The sequence below is a fragment of the Camelina sativa genome, chromosome 2 (genome assembly GCF_030686135.1).
Source record: "Camelina sativa cultivar CO46 ecotype springtype chromosome 2, ASM3068613v1".
Lineage (NCBI taxonomy): Eukaryota > Viridiplantae > Streptophyta > Magnoliopsida > Brassicales > Brassicaceae > Camelina > Camelina sativa.
This window is the reverse complement of record NC_141881.1, coordinates 29638175-29656384: the sequence shown is the minus strand read 5'-3', so window position 1 is coordinate 29656384 and position 18210 is coordinate 29638175. Positions and strand designations below refer to the sequence as shown.

Sequence of the window (18210 nt, the reverse complement as noted above, 5' to 3'; positions counted from 1 at the left end):
CCATTTGTTGGCCCATTTGTTGGCCCATTTGTTGGCTTGCTTACTGTGTATATCAAACGGTGAGGGTGTTGAACTCTCCGTATGGCCCAAGATATAGAAGAGGGAGGAGGTTTTCTGATGGTGTTCCTTTCGAAGTTGAAACTTGAAAAAGATTTCTATGGCATTCAATAAATTTGAAAAACAACAACCTTCAATTTTAAATTACAAATAACATTACTACCATCAGTAACTTGCTTATATAAGCATTTTAAACAAGCAAAACGAAATGAAAAATACAATAGTGCTTCAAATTGAAACATACAAACGAAAAATTACACAGCTTCCACGACTCATAGTGATGACGACTTGGTAACAAATTTCACCGCTGCTCTTTCTTGTAGGTTTGAGATCCGTCCCCAATACTTTCCTCCTATGTTTGATCTCTTCTACCTACAAGAAGATATCAAATAATGAAACAATGAGCCCTTGGAAAATTGACAACATGAGACTTTCAGGTTTTATTTTAAATTACTAACATATATTTATAAAATACACATTACTCTTTCTTGCAGGTTGGAGACTTTCGTCGAGGTCTACGCCCACCACGATTAGTAAGACGTAAACGAAGAGGAAAAATCGTCCGGAATGCTTTCCTCCTACGTTTTTCCTGCAACATTGTATATCAAATAATGAAACATGAGCACAAAACAGAGTCAGTAAACCAATTTCATGGTTTCTATTTTCACATTTGGGGACCCCAACTGTTTGATGAGAAAATAGCATTCTATCTGTTGAAAATATTTAGCTTTCATTAAGAAAAACTTGCCTGTCGGAGCCAATGCCCTCGATCGTACTCGAATGACTTAGTTTCCTTCTTCACCTTACGTCTCATCTCGCATACCTACAACATTGTATATGAATGAAACATGAGCATTTTGGAAACATGGGACCTTTTTTTTTTTTTTTATCTCTGTCTCTACGACTGAATCAAGAAGCACACTTTCTTCTTTCAATTAATGTTTTAGCAACAAATCTTTAGTTAAGATTAAGAAAAACTTGCCTCTAGCCAACCCTCTGGATCGTACTCGGCCGAATGAACCTTCTCCCTAGATTGATAATACCCATTAATATAACCCTCCTGCATGAGGACGAGAGTGGAAACAGTTAAACAGGTTAATGCTCAAATGGTTAGACAATGAAACAATGTTAATTATGATACAAGGAGACAGACAGCGAGAGAGAGGGATAACTTACTTGTTGTGTATGTTCTTCAGTTGAGAGATGCGTCCTGAAATCATCTAGGCTTTCGTAATAACAGTAGCATATTTCGCAATTAAATGTTGAGGTAGATTCACCCCTATCACTTTCACTTTTACTGAACTTCTGAATAACGTGTCTAAATGCCTCTGAACAAGTGGAGAAAACGTGTACTCTTGCCCCTGAAACTGTGGAAAAACTTCCACTTTTACTGCCATACTGAAGAAGGTGTTTTCTTGCCTCTGAAAGAGTGGAAAAACTTTCACTTTTACTGCACTTGCGAGGAACGTGTCCACTTGTTTCTGAAAGAGTGGAAAAACTTTCACTTGTACTGCACTTGTGAAGAACGTGTTTTCTTGTCTCTGAAACTGTGGAAAAACTTTCACTTGTACTGCACTTGTGAAGAACGTGTTTTCTTGTCTCTGAAACTGTGGAAAAGAAACATCGTAATTAGTTTAATCGTTACGTCAAACAGTACTGGATGATCGATGAGAGGACAGACAGACAAACAAACACCTGCAAGTAACCTTTCCCAGAGCCACTCGGCAGAAGTGAGCAGGGCAGACATTTTGCGAGGCCTAGATAAATAAGCCAGAAAAAGCTTGTGTTTTTGCACTTGTAGTAGCTTGACAAGAGAAACTGGATAGACCGGTTCCAACCTATTCGCTATGACCATAATAGTAGCCGGAGGAGGATTAGAATCTACCCAATTCGCAATATCTTCGTAAATTAGAGTTTCTTTGTAAGCTGTTTCAACAAAGGAAAGCAGCCATTGATCAGTAGGCACAGATGAATATTTTTAAACCGCCCCAAAATTCCAAAGATGGATAACCAAATGGACTAACCGTAACCGTTATGCACAACATAGATTCCAGTGGAAGAGAGCCCTCGCAGGAGGTGATCAGGGATACGGTTTAGGTCGCCAAAGGCAGTGATGGAGACAGGACCAGAGTAGCCAAGATTCTTGAATGCCGCTTCTAAACTCGGCCGGACCCGACGAGCATCATATCCCTTGGGGATCGGACATTCAAACAAGTCCCACCACACCGCTATCTGAGCTGTCGCGTATTCAGGCGTCGCCGGGTAGTCCCTTGCCCACTTCTCTGTTACACAGTCAACTACTTTCTGCGTAGGGTCTATAGCCTCCTGCTTGACAGAGAGTGGAAACAGAGGTAGTTGCTCAAAATGTGTAGTAGACAATGAAACAATTCATATACAAGTATAGAGAGAGAGAGAGATAGATAGAGGATACGTACTTCTCGTTTATGCTTATAACTCGAGAGATGCTTCCTGAAATTTTCAGGGCTTTGGGAATCGAAGTTGCAAGATTTGCAGTAAAGCGTGGCAGATGATAACTCGCCCGTGTCACTGCACTTCTCCTGAACAAGTGGTGCCCTTCTGGTCTCATTATTATCATCATCCGCGTACCCTAGTACTCTTTCCCAAACCCACTCTCTACAAGTATATATATATATAGAGAGAGAGATAGAGGATACGTACTTCTCGTTTATGCTTATAACTCGAGAGATGCTTCCTGAAATTTTCAGGGCTTTGGGAATCGAAGTTGCAAGATTTGCAGTAAAGCGTGGCAGATGATAACTCGCCCGGGTCACTGCACTTCTCCTGAACAAGTGGTGCCCTTCTGGTCTCATCATCCGCGTACCCTAGTAATCTTTCCCAAACCCACTCTCTACAAGTTTTCAGGATTGTCATATATTGATACTTGATTGAATAAACCAGAAAAAGGTTGTATAGCGTCCGTTGTTGTAGCCGGGCCAGATCCCAAGCGAAGACAGTGTGCACCTGATTGGATATGATCATCATTGAAGCCGGAGCAGGATTTTTACCTCGCCATTCCACCATATCCGCATACATGAGTGAGTTTGTGCTTTCTGTTCCAGTACAGAGGAAAAAAAAGGATTACTTTAGCTAATTAAAGTATTAACCGTTTGCTTAACCAAAACAAAACAGAGCAAAAACACAAAAAGTGAGGTTAAATGTGCTTTCTGTTCCAGCCAGTACCAAAGAAAAAGAAAAGGATTAAGTCAGCTATTAACTTATTAAGCGTTTGCTAAATTATTTTACTAATTATTATTTGGGAGTTTATTAAATAAAAGAAATAAACAGAACAGAGCAAAACACACACAAAAAAAAAAAAAAAAAAAAAAAAGAGTGAGGATAAATGTGTTGTTTTATTATAGTACTACCGAACCAGTTCCCGTGTCAGTGCTACTTCCACTTTAAATATATAGAGGAAATTTCCAGAGATCGATAAAATTTGGACTTACCGGGTCTGGTATGTGCAACAGCGACTCCAGTGGAAGAGAGCACTCGCAGGATGTGATCAGCGGTTTGTGTTTGGTCGCCATAGGCAGTGATGGAGACAGGACCAGAGTAGCCAACACTCTTGAATGCCGCTTCTAAACTCGGACGGAAGAGACGAGCATCATAACCCTCTGGGATCGGACAGTCCTTCATGTCCCACCATACCGCTATTTTAGCAGCCTTCGCCGGTTCCTCCCACTTCCTTGAGACGACGAGACTGCTCATCCCTCTAACCCTAAAAATCTAATAACAGACACAAGTCCTCCTTACCAAAAAAAAAATAACAGACACAAGTCCTCGATCCGTAGTAGGGTTTCTTTCTTTTTATATACAATATACACCAAACTAAATGGGCCTAAATGATTTTCCTAATTCAATATAATTAATTATTTGCAGTATTTTTATTTAGCTGTTTTTATAAGCAGTAGAATAGAAAAATGTGGATCGAAATTGCATCAGAACATATGTATGTAAAAAAAAAATACCAGACTTGAGGGGTCAATTGGAGCCTGTCCATTCCTCCAAGCTGCCTCTAGATATGTCCTCAACGACATGCCAACAAAGACCTAGAGGTAAAATAAAAACAAATGAAATTTTGTTAACTTTATTGAAAAATTGATGCTGCATAATTTGAGAAAACTTTGACGACATGACATAGAATGGCTATGGGGAAAAAAAATTGCTACCAGGAGTTGGTAAACTATACAAAACATAGTCAAAGCTAAAATATGAGAGAAGAAGATGCATTAAAAGCATTACATTAATTTGGATTTAATCAAGAATTAGTGTTTGGATATGAAATCAAACCGAGCAGAACCAATATAAACCCACATTACCATCCAAATTTGAACAAAATCCGGTTTATAAATGTGTTGTAAGCCAAACCGAATTTAAAAACTAAACCAAAAAAGACTTGTCTAGGCTTTCTTCTACCTTGAGCATTTGGATTCTGCTTTGATAGCTTCTACAGACAAAATCATCTTACATGTTACATACATATAATATAATGAATGCCCTCTGTTCAATTTAAGAAACTTGGAGATAGATTCTTTTGGGCAGATAACTTAAGATGCAGGTGTGCCTAACTCTGACAAAATGTTGTTCATATCCTCAAAATGTGGCCAACTCGTCTTGCTTCTTTCCTCAGCCTTGCACTCCTGCCAAAAAAAAAATGTGTAGATCAATCTTACTTGCTTTTTATCTTTTAAACATGAACATCAAATCAACAGCTACATACAGATATTCATATGTTCAAGAGACGAACCTCGTATTTTTGAATAAGTGACGCCCAGAGAGACTTGCATTGTCCCGGGCTTCGGTTGAATCCTTCAGCTGATAGATTTGAAGAGATCTCTTCCCACAATGCCATTCTACCTTTCACCACTTGAAATCTACTGTGCAGCTCTCCACGCATTCTGATTACCTTCTTTATCTCCTCCGGTTTCCATTTATTCTTCCTCACACGTTTTGATGATGACTTAGTTTCAGAATCTGAAGTATCAGATGGATCATTGTCGTCTCTGCTGCTTTCCTTATCCTCTGTTTTAGGCTCCGTATCAGTTACCTTATTCATAGTTTCGGTTTCACCCGGTGAAGGTGGTGATGATGGATTGACAAACGATTTCCAAAAATCGTCAGACTCTTCTGAGGAACTCCCAACGGGCATGTCACCTTCTTCTGTGTACGTTGATGCCGCAGTTTCTTCTTCAGCCAGTAGTCTTGCACTATCAATAATATCATCTGCATGAGTGAAGCATGTTAGATTACATCACTAAAACCCGAATATGCATCTACAAATGCGTAAGTGAGACATTTACCTTCCAAAGTCCGATCTACTTCTTTTGGGGCATCTTCTTGTGAAGGTGTTTTCTTAGGTCGACTTCTTTTGTTGTTCCCGTCAACAACTTTCCTTAAAGCTGCAACTCCAGAACCAACACTTGGATCACCAGACAGCCTTGCGCTGACCTCATCAGCTCGGACTGCCATTGGATTTTCAGTGGCTATAGCAATGACTTCAGGTCTCTTTCCGCTGTACTTCCTCACAATCTTCCTCAACACTTCGGAGACCGTTCTTTCCATGTGAGACAAGGGACAATTCACAGGACAACTTGACAGAGCAGCATGAGCAGCTTTGTGAAGTGCATCTAAAAGTCTTCCTTTGTCAAGCCACATGCACCGCGTTGTGATTCTTATTTTTCCTTTCAAGGTGTTTTCTGAGACTCCCGGACGCATGATTTCCATGCTGGATTATAGAAAACCATACAAAGAAATGAGTAATTATCTTTAGGTAATGCATTGGCAGAGAATTCTAACAATTCAGATTTACCTCAGAACTATAATGCCATCAGAAGAAATTCTTAGTCGTTCATCAATGCATAGTTCACTTGATGTGCCAAATGCTTTATCACCATCACTGTACATCAACTGCAGCAAGGCTAGGATTATTCAATATCTTCTCAAGTCATTTACCCCATCAAAATAGAACACAACAGTGACAATAAAACCAACCTGCAAATTCTCCCTCCCAAGAGAGCTAAATCCATTGGACAAAACCCTTCTATTTCTCAGGTGAGATACTCCAAGCATTTCTCCATTTTTAATAACCTGAAGTTGGGGAAAGTTAAGAAAAAAAGGGGAACATTCAGCAAAAGTTGACCTAGGTTCAGTACCAGAGACAAAGCGTTTATTTATTTTATATTTCAGAGATAATAAATTGATTCTTCCACGAAAATTATGTTTTAAGTTGATCATGGTCGAGGCACTTTGTTACCAGATGCAATTTGAACCTATTTCATCACAACCCATAAAGATGATGCATGCTATCTACCTACCATGAGTATATAAATCTTTGGTGAGAGACTTACAGTAGTGTGTCTAATCCCAGTAGACTTCCCAAGCAACTCATGCTCCTTAAGAAACAAAAGTTCTCCATGTATAGGTAGAAAATGTTGCGGCTTAACTATTTTAAGAACCTCTTCCTTCAAAACAAAATTCACGGAAAATTTAAAATCATTAGAAACAAAATTCTCCCCTAGACACATAATCAAAATGAAATAAATATTGCCTTTATTTCTTTACATATGCCCTAAAAGCCTAATATTGTTGAAGTGGAAAGAGAAAAAAAGGCAAAGGTGGCAACAAAGCTTGTACGTATCAAGAAACCTTAGGAGAAAAGCAGCCGCTTACCAATTCTCCACGGTAGGCATGACCAGATGTGTGCAGCATTTCATTCTTACCCATGATAATATTTGGCCCAATATCTGCTATCCGATTCATCATTTTCATTACTCGTGATTCATTGCCTGGGATTACCTTGAGTAAAACATTAAACCGAGAATAGATATCAGCGATCCCAGCCTCCATTTTACTACATGCTCTGAAGCACATGTACATATTCATATAATATAATCTCTAATACCTTCGCTGAGTAAAGAATTATGTCTTCCTTGGTAAGTTTGAATGCGTGACTACTCCCATATGATGCAAGATTCAGGGCAGCGCGTGGTTCTGCCTGATTAGAGCCATTGTCAAATAAGGGTAACAAGTAAATTAGCTAGGAAGTCGAATTAAAACAGCCACTCCACAAGTTGACAAGATTAACTTACTTGTGATCCAGTCGTGACAATCAGCAAGTCCTTAGGAGCATATGCTTCAATGTCTTCCACTTTCACCTGGGTAAACATTACAAAAGGATAAACGATAATCATCAAACCACATATCGTTGGTGTTGGCGCTTTGTATGTAAAAACAAATTCATTATACAAGAGAAAGGTCTTATACCAGACTTGACGGGTCAATTGGAGCCTTTCCATCCCTCCAAGCTGCCTCTAGATATGTCCTCAACGACATGCCAACAAAGACCTAGATAAAAGACAAAATTTTGTTCTTTTAACTTCCTAAATGAAAACTGATGCCATAATTTGAGGAAATTTTGGTGACAGGACAGAGAATCGTGGAAGCTGAAATCTATGGGGGAAAACATTGCTACCAGGAGTTGGAAAATTATCTACAATCTCGATGGAAAATTGGCAAGACTTGGTCAAAGCAAAAATATGAGAGGAAAAACACATACCAACTTTCGACCAGTTAAATCAGCAGCAGCTTTTATACTTCCCAAACGGTGTATATTAGAGGCAAACTGAGTTGTGATTACTCTTCCCTTGGCCGCCATCACATTCCTTACGAGAGCATCTGCTACCACCTTTTCACTAATCGTCCTTCCAGGTGACAACACATTTGTTGAATCACTCATCATCTGTGTAAGAGATGGAAAATTGTTTTAAATTTCTCACCTAGTACTCAGTAGTCAGTATAACCATTCTCAATCTTAGTCATCTGCTTTCAACATCAGATAATAAGAGTATGACTCTGTACAGAAATCCTTACCAACGTGACTCCTTCCTTTGAGAGCTCCTCCAAAGCTTCACGATCAAAGACTTTTCCATCCAATGGTGCCTCATCAATCTGTTATTAATCAAATTATCTCATGCGGCTTGATGACTATATAAAGGACAGAAAATAATTTATGAGGGGGTTACTCTACCTTCCAATCTCCAGTGTGGAGAATATTACCATCAGCGCAGCGGAGGAATAAACCACTACAATCAGGAATAGAATGTGTAACTGTAATGGGCTCTATCTCAAATGGTCCAGCCATAAATCTCCTTCGAGTGCTAAATGTCTTAAGTCTAGATTGAACAAAGATTCCGTGCTCCTTCAAGCGCTTCTTTATAAGCTATTGCACAGACAAACAAAAAGTTTTGTGAGTAAAAACGCAAGAGAAGATTAAGCATGATATGACATAGGCAACTAAAATGACAGTTCTAACTGATACATTTTGAACTGAAGCTATACATCTAAGCTTAGTAGCTGTTAATAAATAACAAAAAGAAACTTATTGAAACAGAAAAATAAATGTCAAGAACCAAGGTGTAAATCACCTCCATGGTGAAGGATGATGCGAATATCGGTGTATTAGGGTCCAATGCTGGGATAACCTGCTCATGAAAAAGAGTATTGGTTAAGGAAAAGGGCAGAAGCTAAAAATGGATAGAGGAAAAGAACTGCATTATACACATATGAGGCTCAACTGTTAACTAAAAAACAAAACCAACTCAATCTAGAAATCTCCAAATGGTCTATGGGGCTTATTCTGGCCTTTTTCTAGGAATGGAAGAAGACTTTACCCAAGGCAACGCACCAATGTGATCTTCATGACCATGCGTTATAACAACAGCTTCAATTTTGTGTTTCCACCGTCTGATAAACCCTGTGTCTGGCATTATTTTCTGGACACCAGGCTCATCGTAGCTGTATCATCATACAGCAACGTTTTCAATAGAAAGTTACATACCAAGGAAAAAGAAGAAGGATGTCGCCAATATAATAAACAAGATGCATATGTCTCAAGGACTTACTCAGGGAACATAATACCAGCGTCGATTAAAATGTAACGATCATAGTTTCCAACAAGCATACAATTCATTCCAATTTCACCAAGGCCACCAATGGGAAGAACACGGAGAGGCGGTCCATCGGTTCCTTCATAAAACCGTTCCATTTTACGTTTGACAGAGTCCTCCATGCTTTTACCAACTCCTTCTGGTCGACCTGATCTTCTACGCGGTGTCTTAGAGGACGAAGATGTGCCTGATACATAGAAACAAGAAAACCAGAATCAACAATTATATAAGAACAAAGCAACTCAATACACAAAACAACCACTTGATTAATCAGACCATTACATAACACACCAAATTCAGAGAGTATACTCGCACAATCAGAGTGATAATCTCCAAAGAAACTATATCCAAATCGCCACTATCAACCTAAAATCCCATAAAGTTTCAATTTTTTTATACTTGAAAGCCATTAGAGTAGTAGTGGAAAACTTAAACTGTATAAAAAAAAACCCAGGAACTCAATAGGAAAAGGAAGAGGAGAAATGAAACAACATACCAGAAGATGCAGGAGCAGAAGTGACGGAACACTTAATTCGAGAGTTTGGCCGGAAGTTGAAAGTGTGAGGACATAGGGAGAGGGCACTAAAAGCAGCCATTTTCGCTGGTCTGCGAACATCAGAATAGATAAAAGACGACGAGAAACCTTGCAAAGAAGCAGGTTTCATCGAATCGAAGCGGGAATTGGAGAGAGAGATGAGTGAGAGAAGAAGAAAACTATTATCTGTGACGACATAAACCTTTCTCTCTTATCTCGGATGGGAGAGACGATAAACCTTTCAATTAAAATTGAAAACCGGTTCTTCGTTAACCGGGTCATTTGAACCGGACGGACCATTAATTTCAATTGGAATGAACAAACTTTGTTTTTTTTTTTTTTCATCACAGCAGAATACATAATTTGCCTCAGTTTATGGCATTTACCACCACGACATATACTTCTCTAACTATTTTATTCTTCATACGTTACGGTTAGCAGTTAAAAAAAATATTAGATTAGTGCTATTTTACATGAATTTTTAATTATTTCCCCACTATTTTTTTTCTTAAATGCATGGTTTGTGTTGTAGATAATATTAAAATATCATACAAATACAATACAAAAACTAAATTTTTGTTTATATTTCTCATATTCGATTAATAAAACAAAATTTTATCATTTTTATTAAGATATTAAAAAAAATCTTAAATAAAATTAATTTAATATTACTCCACTCTCGATTTAATTTTTGGATCCACCACTCTCGATTTGTGGTTGTTTGGGAGTATTATCTTACATAAATTTAATTTTTGGATCCACCACTCTCGATTTGTGGTTGTTTGGGAATTGTTTGAATGTAGTCTTATCCAACTCTGTTAACTAATTAAATATAACAAAATTTATTATTAAATGAACCAACATTTTTACCCTGCATATTAATTGAAGGAAATCAGCAGTATCTTTAGTCGTAATATGTATTCACACATGTAATTCACAAAAAAAAATATAAATATTTACTATTACATTTGTTGGCATAGAAGATTGCAAGGTTCTTCATTTATGGTTTATTTGAATTGGTGTAACCAACAAACGCAAGGATTCGTAATGGTCCATGAAATCCTCCAGCTTAGTGTCGTGCTTAGTAAGAGAGATGAAGGGCAAATACCCTTAGCCACACAAATATAAAAGAATTAAAATGTCACATTTTTAAAAAAATAGCTTTAATATTCACTCTTAAATAGTGCTTTAAGACTTTTTATTTGAAAAAAAAAAAGTAAAACTAACTTTTATATAAAAAAATTGTTTTTTTATAATATTAACTCATTAAATCTCCTTTTTAATGAAAATATTTGAAAATGATAATATTTCCTTTTTAATATATTAAAATATATATTTTCTAAAAAAATATTTATATATACAAGGGCATAATTTTAAAATTTACCCTAAACTTCTATTGATTTTAGCATGGCATTGCTCGATCTTTAAGTGTATTCAACAAAAGAGCAGTTGGCGACATAGTAGATAGCATCGAAGCCAATAAATGAGTTATTAACAAAAATATTGTTAATATGAATGAGAAATTAGGACGTACGTTAATAAGTACAACCAAATTTCTAATTCATAAAAATATAACATTTCAAATAATATAAAAGACAATTATCATAAATGATACCAAAATAAATTGTGTTTCCAGAAGAGCTTATAACAAAATCTAAAACCCATGAATACTACTATAGTGATCTGTTTTTTTTTGTTGTTGCGTTTTCGGTATTAATCAATTAGTAAACGTACAATTATCCAAGTGACTCTTTGATGGTCAAACTACTTGAAATAGATAGTTGTGAACGCAAAGATTGTCAAAGGTACATTACTATTATTATACGTAAGAGTTGTTTGACTTGGGATATTAATATACGAGTCTATCTTAATATTCTTTTCAGAATATATATCACTCTAATTTTGGTGTTTGTTTATATATATTGATTATTGCCTCATTATGAAATTTGGAAGAACAGCAAAGCTATCACATCTACCTTTTTTTTTTTTAAACACCATCTACCTCATTCATACGCAGAAGCTATTTACATACATATTTATATATACTATATACACCATCGCTTTCGATATTCATATACATATTTTTTGTTAAATAACTAACGTTGATTTTATTCTTCTTTGGTCCTCAAAGTATACTATAGTATCAAAATAAATGTACATAAAGTTATTCTATCAGAAGTTCAGAACTCAATGATTAGGAAATTGATTTTAAAAAGAGATATATATATATATATATATAGCGTCCCTGTTCTATTGTTATATTAATACAATCAACAGTGCATTGTATGAAATACATTCAAACTAAATAGCTATTTTTTATATTATAAATCAAAAGACTTATCACACAGACACACACACCACAATAATATAGCCGAACTTATTCTCACTTAAAATGGCTTGTTAATGTAAGTATTTTGAGTTCTAGTAGTAGTTTATAAAATCAAATGTGAATTGAAGAGTCAATTAGGTAGACATCTTTGACTCTTTAGAACACTCGATATAGAAGCAGTAGAAGGGACAGGCTGTGTGACTTAATGATGGAGGCCTAGTGTACCAGATAATAAAATAAACTCTCAATTCCCGAAGCCTCAACCAACCATCTAATCTTCATTTAAAACTTCACCCACCGGTCCACCACTTTTTTAGCTTCTGAAATAAGCTTAATGGTTCTTTACTAAATATAATAAGCACTAAGATTGATTATTACTAAATGACAATATTCTATGCCCATTATCCCATATGTAAAATAATTTGATGCCCATACATAAAAATATTATATAAAAATTAATATGCTACACACAAAAAAATTACTATATAATATCATATGTAGTTATTGTTTTTATTTGTTCTCCATCGTTGTTAAATCACAATAATACGCACTGTCATTATTATTCAACTACATATGATGACTACTCCTATTATCACGACACCACATTTAACACCTTCTCCTTTGTTTTCTTCCGGAATCACTTGGTCCCAAATTATATGCATACAAATACAAAAGCTTCCACACAATAATGTCGTAGTATATGGAATAAAAAAAATTATCAATAGTAATAAGTACTACTCTACTTGTTTAATAATTGTATACATTATGCAGAAAGCTTTTGTCTTTTTAGTTATAAAGATAATTTAATTAGTAGCATGAAATAAAGTCACTTTCTATAGGTATGAGTGTTTTAACCCCACAAAATTTAACTCATGCATATCGAAAAGAAAGATTCTTGTATTTAAACACTACTGTGTTACTACTACTCTCTCACTTACCTATTCTATCTATTCTCCCTAACAAAAACCCTGAAGTGAACAAACAAAAAGAGCTCTTTTTTTTTTAATCTCTTTCACGCGTTGAAGATTCTTTGCTTTGTATCTTCTGCTTACACGACCACTGCTATGTGTCGGTGACTGAAAGAATTTGTTCTCTTTTGCCTCTGATTTATCGATATGTTCCAGTCTTAATGTCTAAAGAAATAAGTGTTTGAAACTATTAAAATTTAAGGTACTACTACTACTACTCTGCTTTCAAGATTACTCTGTTTTTCAATCTTGTTTTCAAGATTACTCTGTTTTTCAAACTTGTTTTCAAGATTACTCTGTTTTTCCTCTTTTTGTACTATTGGGTTTGTTCCGGATCACAAAACATTTTAATGTTGAAGTGACTCATCTCTGTTTCTTTTGTATTGTAGGTTCATCAAATACTCAGATCTTGTCTGAGAAATTAAGTTGAAAATCTGACATATGGGTTTCTTTAAATTCATCTTCTTGTTATCTCTCCTATGGAGTTTCTACAGTTTAGGCTTATCTCAGCTACAAGCTTCACAAGCACAAGTTCTTCTCCAGCTGAAAAAACACTTAGAATACCCACAACAGCTAGAATCTTGGTATGATCACAAGACAAGTTTCTGCTACTTACAAGCAACACCGTCGATGAACATCACTTGTTTCTCCAACTCAGTCTCAGAGCTAAACATCTTCGGTGACAAATCATCAGAAAAAGCCAAAACCTTTGAGGGTTTCCCTATCTCCAACGTCACTTTATCTGATAGATTCTCAATCGAATCATTTGTCACTACACTGTCAAGACTAAAATCTCTTAGGGTTCTTACTCTAGCTTCTCTAGGGATTTGGGGTCATCTCCCTGATAAACTTCATCGTTTATCTTCACTTGAGTATTTAGATTTGAGTAATAACTTTCTGTTTGGATCAGTACCACCTAAGCTATCTACAATGGTAAAGCTTGAAACTTTCAGGTTTGATCATAACTTCTTTAACGGCACGTTACCTAGCTGGTTTGATTCGTATTGGTATCTCAAAGTTCTTAGCTTTAAGAGTAATAAGCTATCAGGAGAGATACATCCTTCATTACTCTCGTTGTCTACAATTGAGTATATCGACCTGAGGGGAAATTCTCTGAGTGGTTCACTTCCTGATGATCTGAAATGCGGAAGCAAACTTTGGTTCATTGACATTTCCGACAATAAGTTAACGGGAAAAGTTCCTCGTTGCTTAAGCAGCAAGAAAGATATGACGCTGAGATTCAATGGAAACTGTTTATCACTACAGAAACAGCAGCATCCACAATCTTTTTGTGTTAAAGAAGTTCGTGCGGAGGAAGAAGCTGAAGCTGTAGCAGAAGCTGAAAATGGATCAGGAGGAGATAGAAAATGGAAGAAAGGAGCTATAGTAGGTTTGGTAGTTGGTGTATCAATGGCGATATTGGTTGTAGTCTGCTGTGTATTCATCTTGCTTAGAAGAAAAGGAGTAACAAAGAAGCATTCTCACCATAAGACAGTCCATGATAATCATCCTTCTATTGGATTTTCCTCTGAGATACTCTCAAATGCAAGTAAGGTTTTTCTCTTCTTAAAAACTCGCAGTTCTTGAATATTGAGAATAATGATTTGACTTACTATACTTTTGTGATTGTGATTAGGGTACGTTTCTGAAACATCCAAGTTTGGCTCAGAGGATTTACCAGTATGTAGACAGTTTAGCTTAGAAGAGATAGTGAAAGCTACAAAGAACTTTGATAAGACCATGATACTCGGTGAAAGCTCATTATATGGCACGGTATGAAGTTCATTGAAACCTTTTTTAAATTTCAGTATCATCAACCTTCTTTAGATAGATTCTGAGACTTGTTGCTTCATATCTTTTTCAGCTTTACAAAGGAAATCTTGAGAATGGAACAAAAGTGGCTATAAGATGCTTACCTTCATCAAAGAAATACTCAATAAGGAATCTAAAACTGAGGTTGGATTTGCTTGCAAAGCTTAGACATCCGAATCTTGTTTGCTTGTTAGGTCATTGCATAGATTGTGGAGGAAAAGATGATTACAGCGTCGAAAAAGTCTTCTTAATTTATGAATACATTCCAAATGGAAACTTTCAATCTTGTCTCTCAGGTTGGTTCAAAATCTTGTTTTAAAACTTTAAAATCTTTTTGCAGTCTTTTTAACAAAAAGAATACTAAAGTTTTCGTTTTTTGCGGCAGATGATAGTTCAGGTAAGGGTATGAATTGGTCAGAGAGGCTAAATGTTCTGACAGGTGTTGCAAAGGCTGTTCATTTTCTTCACACTGGAGTAATTCCTGGATTCTTCAGTAATAGACTCAAGACTAACAATGTCTTGCTTAACCAACACCGATTTGCCAAGCTGAGTGATTATGGTTTGTCCATTGTCTCTGAAGCAACAAGACATAACACAGTTAAGCTCGTTTCTTTAATGTTTTGATCCTAACATTGATGATGGCAAAACAAGAGCTAGTAAACACTGATCACTCTCATGGTAACATTTTCTAAATCAGGAAATAGCAAAATCATGGCAAATGTCAAGGCTAGAAGACGATGTTTACAGCTTTGGATTGATTCTTCTACAATCAATCGTTGGACCATCTGTCTCAGCTAGAGAAGAAGCATTTCTACGAGATGAACTGGTACGTATTCCGCAAAGATCGTAGTCATGACAAAACAAGATTTGGTCTTTTTTCTACTAACTAAAAATGTTTTACTAATTCATTAAGGCATCGTTGGAGAGCGAAGAAGGGAGGAGAAGAATGGTGAATCCTACAGTACAAGACACTTGTCGCAACGATTCTTTAGTAAGAGTGATAACTCTGATGAACAAATGTGTTTCCCCGGAGTCTTTAAGCCGACCATCCTTCGAAGATATCTTGTGGAATTTACAATATGCTTCTCAGTTGCAAGCTGCTTCTGATGGTGACCAATGTTAATATTATGATCCATAGCTTTCTTCTCTTTATTCACTTTTAGAAAAGGAAAAAACTTGTGTATGCTTTAAAGATTCGGGTATTATTGTGTGTATGAAAGGTCCCCTATTATTTATGTAACCATTGAATAACATTAACTCTTTTATTAAATCCTAAAAGTTTTGTTTTTGGACTTAAGTCACATGAATGGCAATAACTGTAAATTAATGTGAGTTTAAGGGGTTGTTTAGTATCCTTTACACAATTACAAGATCAAAAGGCCCGACCCGAGTTTTTAAAACCCGACCCGGTAACTGCTATATCCTTTTTGACTTGTGAGAAGCAAAACCCTTGTGTCGAGAAAAACGAAGACTTTTTTTTGAGCTAAAACAAGAGCAGCGAGCGAAACTAGATCAGCTATGGCGACCGGTGGTGCTGCGGCGGATTTGGAAGATATTCAGACGGTGGATCTCATGTCGGAGCTTCTCCGCCGTTTGAAATGTTCGCAAAAGCCTGATAAGCGCCTCATCTTCATAGGTTAGTAGTAATCTCACTAAATCGGTACTTTCTCGGATACGACTAAATTCGCATACGCTTCGTTGTGGCAATGGTAGATCCATGATCTTATTTGTTTCTTTTTGTGGAGAATTGAACTTTGTTTATGGTGAAATTTCGAAACTTTTTGGTGGGTAATTTTAGATCTGAGAAGATTTGTATCAGTGAGCTTGAAGTCTAGTTAATGTTTCGTATCATTGGAATTATTAGAGTTTCTTCTCAATTGGGTTTGCTTTGTTTTATAGACCTGAGACTTTGCAGATCTACTACGATTATACTTTTTGGTTCTGTTTCCTGAGTTTACAACCATGGCATTGTGATGTATATGGTTCTTGTGCTGTATTTTGAAAGTCTGAATCTTTCGTTGTGGGAAATCAAGTCTGAACCTGTGTGATTGCTTGAATGGGATGTTGAGAATGCTTTGTTGTTACTGTGAATTTTTGCAGGACCTCCAGGGTCAGGGAAAGGTACACAGTCTCCAGTAGTGAAGGATGAGTATTGTTTGTGTCACTTATCCACTGGTGACATGTTAAGAGCTGCTGTTGCTTCTAAAACCCCTCTTGGTGTGAAGGCGAAAGAAGCTATGGAAAAAGTCAGCTCCTTTTATCTTTCGTTGAGATATATTCTGTTTGGTTGTTCGTTTCCACTTTCGCTAAGTTAGGTTGTTTATCGGATAGTTATTCTTTGTGATTGTTTTTTCTTCAGGGAGAGCTTGTCTCTGATGATTTGGTTGTTGGTATAATTGATGAAGCCATGAACAAGCCAAAATGTCAAAAAGGATTTATCCTTGATGGCTTTCCCAGGACTGTTACTCAGGCAGAGAAGGTACTTCACAATACAAGACTACTCTCTCCTTTGTTCTTTTGGTTATTATTGTAACCAGTTCCTAACTATGGTGGTTTGTCTTTTGTTTGCAGCTCGATGAGATGCTTAAGAGGCGAGGAACTGAAATCGACAAAGTTCTCAACTTTGCCATTGATGACTCGATCTTGGAGGAAAGAATAACAGGGCGATGGATCCACCCTTCGAGTGGCAGGAGTTACCACACAAAATTCGCGCCTCCCAAAACCCCTGGAGTTGATGATGTAAGATTTACAATGACTCTTAGATATCTTTCATCTGGTTATTCAAACCCCCTCCCAAACATATGTTAACCAACTGCTTCTCTTCATTATTTGATATTCAAGATTACCGGGGAGCCTCTGATCCAACGCAAAGATGATAACGCTGAAGTTCTAAGGTCGAGGCTAGCAGCTTTTCACAGTCAAACTGAACCGGTATTATTTCCTTACTTCATGTATCTCCAGGCTTATTAAAATGGAAAGCTGTATCTTTAGCATTCATGTTCATGTTCTTTTTTCCCTTGCTCACAGGTGATTAATTACTACGCAAAGAAGGATGTTCTCACAAACATCCACGCCGAGAAGGCTCCCCAGGAAGTTACATCAGAGGTTAAAAAAGCATTGTCTTGATGATCAAAGAATCTTCAAGCAAATCATCTCCTCTGGTTAGAATCCATTCTTTTCCTTACTACAAGAGAGAGACACATCTATATATCCACTCATCTGCGGAATGACAGTTCTTTTAGTACTTGCACTTTGCCTTTTCGACTAATATTCAAAATCTGGAGAAGAATTTTTACTCCTGAATATTAATCTGTTGTCTCTTGTCTGAGACAAGAGTTTTTTCCGGCATTTTTCGCAGTCTCTTTACAAAATAAGTAATTTGTCTAATCGTTTTTTTTTCTCGGAATCTGATATTGATAAGTGCTGGTACTTCAACAAGATATGAGATAATCATTCTCTTTAGTAAAAAAGCTAATCAGCATACCAGACTGCGCTAATTTTAACCAAAACGATGATTGGTTTACAAACTCGCAGCTTACTTGT

General features: G+C 36.6%; 4 protein-coding genes across 4 annotated transcripts; 2 read left to right on the top strand and 2 right to left on the bottom strand.

The window, feature by feature from the left end:
• Positions 1-142: 142 nt before the first annotated feature.
• LOC104741227 (uncharacterized) lies at positions 143-4202 on the bottom strand. Its single transcript, XM_087491947.1, has 11 exons — positions 4047-4202; positions 3525-3804; positions 2737-3128; positions 2493-2615; positions 2082-2382; positions 1753-1983; positions 1234-1664; positions 1040-1117; positions 806-880; positions 540-646; positions 143-429 (listed from the first exon to the last, which is right to left on the bottom strand). The coding sequence occupies exons 1-11, from the start codon at positions 4113-4115 to the stop codon at positions 426-428; spliced, it is 2091 nt and encodes a 696-aa protein (XP_087348073.1). The 5' UTR covers positions 4116-4202; the 3' UTR covers positions 143-425.
• Positions 4203-4373: 171 nt separating this feature from the next.
• Positions 4374-9811, bottom strand: LOC104741250 (ribonuclease J). Its single transcript, XM_087491944.1, has 17 exons — positions 9520-9811; positions 8979-9210; positions 8748-8871; positions 8502-8558; positions 8105-8296; positions 7948-8025; positions 7634-7816; positions 7342-7422; positions 7167-7232; positions 6980-7072; positions 6748-6873; positions 6426-6539; positions 6070-6165; positions 5888-5985; positions 5379-5803; positions 4826-5301; positions 4374-4718 (listed from the first exon to the last, which is right to left on the bottom strand). Exons 1-17 carry the CDS (start codon positions 9686-9688, stop codon positions 4626-4628), a joined length of 2703 nt encoding a protein of 900 aa, XP_087348070.1. The 5' UTR covers positions 9689-9811; the 3' UTR covers positions 4374-4625.
• Positions 9812-12582: 2771 nt separating this feature from the next.
• LOC104741145 (putative inactive leucine-rich repeat receptor-like protein kinase At3g03770) lies at positions 12583-15964 on the top strand. Its single transcript, XM_010461938.3, has 7 exons — positions 12583-13057; positions 13245-14404; positions 14492-14628; positions 14720-14963; positions 15053-15264; positions 15365-15493; positions 15581-15964. Exons 2-7 carry the CDS (start codon positions 13297-13299, stop codon positions 15788-15790), a joined length of 2040 nt encoding a protein of 679 aa, XP_010460240.1. The 5' UTR covers positions 12583-13057; positions 13245-13296; the 3' UTR covers positions 15791-15964.
• LOC104741137 (adenylate kinase 4) lies at positions 15913-18054 on the top strand. Its single transcript, XM_087491935.1, has 6 exons — positions 15913-16303; positions 16768-16913; positions 17027-17146; positions 17239-17406; positions 17509-17598; positions 17695-18054. Exons 1-6 carry the CDS (start codon positions 16186-16188, stop codon positions 17791-17793), a joined length of 741 nt encoding a protein of 246 aa, XP_087348061.1. The 5' UTR covers positions 15913-16185; the 3' UTR covers positions 17794-18054.
• Positions 18055-18210: the final 156 nt, after the last annotated feature.